The sequence below is a fragment of the Antennarius striatus genome, chromosome 2, assembly GCF_040054535.1.
Source record: "Antennarius striatus isolate MH-2024 chromosome 2, ASM4005453v1, whole genome shotgun sequence".
Lineage (NCBI taxonomy): Eukaryota > Metazoa > Chordata > Actinopteri > Lophiiformes > Antennariidae > Antennarius > Antennarius striatus.
Window position 1 is genome coordinate 25,440,738 of NC_090777.1, and position 7,059 is coordinate 25,447,796.

The 7,059-nt window shown below is 47.8% G+C and overlaps 1 protein-coding gene across 1 annotated transcript; it reads left to right on the plus strand.

The window, feature by feature from the left end:
* The first annotated feature begins 207 nt into the window (after window positions 1-207).
* Window positions 208-3,834, plus strand: zfp64 (zinc finger protein 64 homolog (mouse)). Its single transcript, XM_068340511.1, has 6 exons — window positions 208-378; window positions 487-654; window positions 741-887; window positions 996-1,058; window positions 1,150-1,401; window positions 1,472-3,834. Exons 1-6 carry the CDS (start codon window positions 357-359, stop codon window positions 2,881-2,883), a joined length of 2,064 nt encoding a protein of 687 aa, XP_068196612.1. The 5' UTR covers window positions 208-356; the 3' UTR covers window positions 2,884-3,834.
* The last annotated feature ends 3,225 nt before the right edge of the window (window positions 3,835-7,059 follow it).

Sequence of the window (7,059 nt, forward strand, 5' to 3'; positions counted from 1 at the left end):
AACATAACGTTTTACAACGGAAGCCACGACAGAATAACAAACATATTCTACTTCAGGTGTTCAATCCAAACGCAGATGCCGTCTTGATTTACAATACTCCCACCGTTTTCGCGTGTGACGTCACCGGGGAAACCCTCAAGCATTTCCTGCTGCCGCAAACCAGGGGCAGCGTGTCGTAAAACCGACCTGTTCAGCTCGAGACGTAAACTGTGATTACCATTGATATCCAGACCCCGGGTGGATTTGGCGGTTTAATTATCGAGCAGTGATGTCTAATCGATTCAGTGTGACGTAACGATCACACGTGGTGCACGTGGGGAGAAGATGAGACGATCCGCCGTTGAATAAGGTCGAAGATGGCAGCATACAACACCGAAGGTAAAGGGAAAGAGTTGGTGACAAATTGCAACACTATCTTGAGTGTCTGTCGCTTTCATGCATCGTGAAACTTCCTGTCGGACCTGATGACTTCCTGTTTGTGTGAAGTTGCTGCAGGTCATTCTGTTGTGGTGGAGGTGAGCCCAGACATCCACATCTGCGGCTTCTGCAAGCAGCAATATAACAACTTCGAGGTGTTTCTCTCCCATAAGCAAAATGGATGTTCCCTCCCCGCCTCTAGCGCATCAGCCCCCCCTGCATCCGTCACCCTGACAGGTACAGCCAGTCCAAAATAAACCGTGCACGCTTTATGTGGTTTAAAGCCTGCTTGTCTCATGCAGATGTGTTCTGGTCCCGCTCAGATTCCACTGCGGAGTTTGTTTTGCCGGACGCCTACCAGAGCTGTTTGACAAAAGGTGTGAAAAAGATCCTGACCAAAGCCCAGAAAACACCTTCCAAAAAGTTGCAACCTGCCCCGACGTTGAAGAGACACAGCTGCTGTTTCTCAGGTGGGTGATCTCGCTGCTTATGATGTCAACGCACTTCTTTTCAGAAGCTGAGAGCAAAAGCGACGCTTCCTGCAAGTCAAAGTCTCGTGTTTTGTGTTGGATCTGCAGGCTGTACCTATAAGACGCAGTATGGGCAGAAAGACATGGAGCGGCATCTGAAAACCCACACCGGTACGCCCACACCTTCATCCCCGTTTCAGCTTCAGCTCTCCCGGATCGAATGCTAACACACGTCGTTTTTTTTTCCCCGTTCTCCATCCAGGCGAGAAGCCGTTCGAATGTGAGCTGTGCCACAAGCGCTTCAGTCGCCGGGACAAGCTCAACATGCACAGCCGCTCGCACACGGGCGAGAAGCCGCACAAGTGCAAACACTGTCCGTACGCGGCGGCGGACAGCAGCAGCCTGAAGAAGCACCTGCGTATCCACTACGACGAGCGGCCCTTCAAATGTCAGATCTGTCCGTACGCCAGCCGCAACTCCAGCCAGCTGACCGTTCACCTGCGCTCGCACACAGGTGGGTCATCAGACACCCAGACGACGCCGTTTTGGGACGCTGCGTGTAAATGTGTTTTTCCTTTCCATAGGTGACGCGCCTTTCCAGTGCCAGCAGTGTGACGCCAAGTTCAAGATCAACTCGGACCTGAAGCGACACGCCCGGATCCACTCGGGCGAGAAGCCTTACAAGTGTGACTTTTGCGAGTACCGCTGCGCCATGAAGGGCAACCTGAAGTCTCACGTTCAGATCAAACACGGCACTGATGACTCCTTCCACTGCGCCCACTGCGACTTCCAGTGCGCCAGCAGGGCGGCGCTGCGCCAACACACCCGAGAACACGAGCCCCTTCAGCCCCTACAGTGCTCCCGCTGCTCTTACTCCTGCTCCAGCAAGGGGGCGCTCAAAGTCCACGAGAGGATCCATTCGGAGGAGCGGCCGTTTAAATGTGACTTCTGCAGCTTCGCCTCCAAGCAGCACAGCAACCTCGTCATCCACAGGAGGAAGTATCACTCGGACAAACCCGAGAAAGGCGGCGGCGGCGGCGGCAGGAAAGGTGGCAGGGGCGGAGGGAAAAGCGGAGGAGGGGACTCTCCGAAACCTGCCTGCTCCAGGTATCGGGCGAAGTTAGAGGCGGCTCGGGCGTTCTGCTGCGACATGTGCGACGCCTGTTTCGTGAGGGAGGATTCGCTACGCAGCCACGTCAAGCAGCACCGAGACGCGCAGAAGGTTCTGCTCCAGATCTCCACCCCCACCGATGGCGTCGGCCTGTCTGCAGCGACGTCGCAGACCAGCACTCAGCTGGAAGTTCCTCTCCCGTCGGACTCTATGGCGCCTTACGGCGGCGCCCAGCTCAAAATCATCGTGTCGCACCCCTTGGGTCAGGAGAACCCCTTAATCCCAGCTGGTGTGGACGCTCCGAATAAGACCAACATGGTGCTGCTGAGTCCAGAGAGCCAGGACATCGTGGTCAACTCCATGATCCAACAAGTCAACCTGCTGGCGCCGATGCAGCCGCTGGTGTCGTCCCAGACTGCCGACGCCACCCTCGAACCTCAGACGGTGCTGTTGACGCAACTCAGCCAGGACGACGCCAACAACCCGCTGCACCAGGCGCTGCTGCAGACCGCCATCACCGCTCAGGACGCCAGCGGCGGATCGCAGACCTTCATCACCACCTGCTCCGAGCTGGAGGGCCTGAACGCCTTGATCCAGGAGGGCGGGACGGAGGTCACGGTGGTGACGGAAGGGAACGGCGCCACGGGCATCGTGTGCGGTCCCTCGGAGGACATGTCCAAGCCGGCGGGGACGGTTTCTGTCAAAGGGAGTGCCTTAACCTGCGAGGACAGGGGGTTGCTGGTGCCAAACGTGAGCCTCGACGGCCAGAACGTTGTCATTCACAGCGTTCCATTGATAGTTTCATCCCAGCAGGGGGCGGTGGAGCACCTCTCCACACACACACTCTACGCAGACACACACACCATAGAGGGCATCCCTCAGTGACTTTGAAAAGACGCTAACTGCCTTATAAGCTATTTGAAAGTCTGGCGACGGGATAAAGAAGTCCAGGCTTGTGATACTAACACATTTTGTTTATAGGGAATAAACAATTCAAGCACTGAAGTAATTAACAGTAGTTATGCAGGCAGGATTGTTGTCAGATATTTAGAATTGTTATAGGATGTTATCGTGTGAAAAACTTGAAAACTGATCGTGGTGCACAGATGTCATTACACATCAATTTTGAAGCCATCAAACGTTTTAATCTAAAATAATATCAAATAATCATTAAATTGAAGGCTGATCAGCTGAATAGGCATTCTGCCTTTGAACCTGCCGTTCCATGGTGTGACCACTAGGAGGCAGCAGATCGACGAGTCTGACTTTGAGCCTTCAGTTCCCTGGTGTGACCACTAGGTGGCAGCAGAGTGACGAACGGGGCTGAAGTCTCCTGTTTCTTCACAGACATGTTTGCAGGTCCTTTTCTTCTTAGGGGTTGAAAATCAGTTGCAGAAAACATTAGTCGCATATCAAGGTCTTATTTTCTAAAAAGCCAATAGATTTTCAAATAAAGTGCCTGCTTTTCTTGTCCTTCTCTGATATTGTGGTCATTTTGAAAGTCAGACTTCAGCACTTAGTATTAGCAGAGTGAAGGCTGCACATTAATGGGAGTCTCCTATGAACAGTTGACCATTGATTTCTCCTTCCCTCAGCACTAATGGTTCTGGTGAGGCCGACTTGTGTGTCCTGAACACACACACATCAAGTTTGATCAAACACTGAGGTCTCAACTACTGGCACACGTCTGATTTTTAAATGTTAGCAATCAACCAGTTTTTCAGGTGCAGCATGAAGAATGGAATGTTTTAATTAGTTTTTGACAAGTAGAAAAATCTGGTTTTTATTCAAATGATTGTAAAGAATGAAAACATGAATATCTGAGGTCGCCTTCAGTGTGGCATAAAGAATGGAAAGGAAGAGAAGTGGCTAACGTTTTGTCTGAGAGTCCTTGATTTTTTTTTTTCTTCCTTTCTTGTTGAGAGATAAATAGAAAGTTAATATTTCTCTTTGTCTGCAGCATAAATAATGGAAACAAGAGAAATGTCTAATGTGGTTCTATTAGCTACAGGTAGCAGCTCATGTGAATGAAGAATGGAGTTAGCTTTGGATTACACAAAGACGGGAAATGGCTAGCAGGGCTCAGTCACGTGTGTCGTAATGATTAATTAAGGATTAATAGCTCCGTCACATCTTTCCTATCAACATTTTAAAAAAAGGCTAAAACTGCAGCCTCTAGTTTTAAACTAGTTTTGCATCGACGGGCTTCACCTGCCTCGGCTAACTTGGTCATCTTGCCTAGTTTTCCTGTTGAGCTAAGCTAACCGTCTACTCGCTGTAGGTGTGACATTCAATGCTAATGTTAGCAAGATCGTGAAAGCTGGTTGGAGTTCTCATTCATAAGTTCGTAAAGTCACACACGTGTAACAGAAATACTTTCGTAAAGACGTCACCATAACAAAGCTACGTTAACTAACCGTAGTTTTGTTTTGCTGAACCTTTAGAGCCCGAGACTCTCTCCTGATCCAAAGGTGGGTAAACGTTCCATTCTGGAGGAAGACGAGCGTTATGTGGGAAAAAGAGAATTTGTTCTCTGGTGTTTCTCTTTGATCTATTATCTCATGGACTTCCAGACCCTAATCCTGAGGACCCTTCAGAAGAAGAGACCCCACACACACACACACACACACACACACACACACACACACACACACACACACATCACCCTCTCCTTTTCCATGTGTGACATCATCGCTGGTTTAAGTGTTCCTCTTATGAGCTACAACATCTATAGAATTTTTCTTTGTTGGGGGAGTTGGGGGTTGACTCATGTTTAAATCTTGTAAAAAAAAAAAAAAAAATTAAAGCAAGGTGAGATAAGCCACGCCTTTTTTCTCTCCTTAAATGGAGGTTGAATCCATTCCGTCTCCGGTAACTTTCCGTTGGGTGTTTGCTTTTAGCCTTGCCTCTACTGTATGGCACCTCTGAGTTCCTTCCTTCCTGTGTTTGAGATGTCAGCCTTTGAATGGGGGGTCATAAATGCCCCCCACCCCCACCCCACCAAAAAAAAAAAAGCAATTTCCACTCACAGCTGCTTAAAGAAACCGTAAGTTGGGATGCATTCCTGCTGGACGTAAATAGATCCGGGGAGGACCAGGTGATGGATGGAAAACAGCCACAGTCACATTTAGCAGCGAGCTAAAGACGCCTTGAAATAGTGTGGAGAACATCCAGACGCTCAACTCTAGTGCCTTTCCGAGCTTTTGCTTCGTTTGCACACAATTTTCTATCGCATCAGCAAAATGGTATTGATTGTCTTAATGAAATTATATGATTGGCAGAGTATTGATCAGGATTGGTTTTCTGTCTTGACACTATTGACATCTTAAGTGAGTTTTGATGCCTCGGTACACTGAGAGCTCGTTTCTGTCAGGAATCGGAGCTGATAGGGTTAACCGATCATTAAATCACCCGCTGATGCTTTTTAATCCTGATTATTTGTCGGATGTGATGAAGAGGAGGGAGGAATCTCTTCTTCTCCTCCATGGTTGGTCATGTGACGTCATTTCTTCTCTTTCTTGACACTTAGCAGGATAAACTTTAATTTCTTCTGCTCTGTTGTCATTCAGGGTGGGGTCGGGGTTTGGTTGGGGGGGGGAGGGGGTCATTTGGAGTTGGAGTGTTTCTGCTGTTGTTTTTGTCTTGTTTTGTGTAACCTGGTCATCACCCTGACCTTTTGTTCTTCTTTCATTATGATTGAAAGCAGCAGTTTTAAACTATCCTCATCCTTAGTTCTGAACCAATGGGGGTGTGAGGGTTAAGGTGGGGGGGGGGGGTAAGCCCATAAAGTCACTTCATGGACAAAGGAGCGCTACAGTAGCTCCTGTGTGCTTTATAACGATGCAGGTTTTTCCGCTCAAAGCTGTGATCTGGTGAATGCAAATCACCAGCTATCAGCTTTTGTGATCCAGTAACAAAGACATGGAGCCATTGTACCCCCCCCCGACCCCACCCCTCACCCCTCTGTTTCTGTGCCACTCACCCAACCCAAGTGAATGTTTGCATGGTTTTGACCGCTGCCACGTTCTGCAGCAGGAACAATTGCTCTATTGTCTCCCTTTTATTCCATATTTTGCAGGATGAAAGTTGTCCTGGAGCCCCGGCGGGTCGGACGGTGCACAGATACTGGATTTGTTTTTTTTATGCTCAGTTCTGCGCCGGCTCTGACCGTTCTGACCCGTCAGCAGGTTGCTTTGTGTTTCCTCTCCCTGCAGCAGGACAGTCAGGTTTTTTTTTTTTTTTTTTTGGTTGGTTGGTTTTTTTTTTTTAGTGTTTGGATTGTTGTTTTCATCCACAGCCTGACGTCACAGCCTGACCGGGTGTTTTTAATCGCTCATCAATGACAGGGAAGCAGATCAGATCCGAGCAGGTTACCTTTAGAACGACGGGTAAAGATGACACCTGCTGGGCTCCATTCAATCGTCTCACTTTGAAATGAGCTCTGGTGGTTCGTCTCAGTCGGAAGCCACTAAATTATCTTGACTGCATGACAAAACAAAGTTGTTTACACTTTTTTTTTTTTTAAATTCCAGTGTTTCAGCACCGAGCGATGAGCAAGAAAAATATTTTCTTTGTTCACACATGCCTTATCCTAAGAAAACAAACATGGTGGAAATCTGATCTTTACAGATACAAGCCATTGTATGTGTGTGTGTGTGTGTGTGTGTGTTCGTGTGTGTGTGTGTGTATGCGTGTGTTTGCGAGCACACACACATGCATATGTGCTCAGCTCTGTGTTTACAATGGCTGCTCTCAGAGTCACAGCAGAAACTTCTTTTATGCAACCTAAAAATGCAGGAAAGGGGGGCGGGGGGCTGGATCCAGTAGAAGACCAGTAAATTAAACTGGGAACCACTAAAACCTTTTGAGATTTTCCATCTTCCATTTACATTTAATCATCAGTTTAAACATCAACCACTTAGTGAAGCAGCTCATTTTAAAAGGTCTATAAGAGTATAATATAATATAATATAATATATTGTGATATATTATATCTTAAGACAATAATGTTGTTTTTGGTGTTTATACTTTAATGATATAAAACTGATTTCCTCCTTTTTT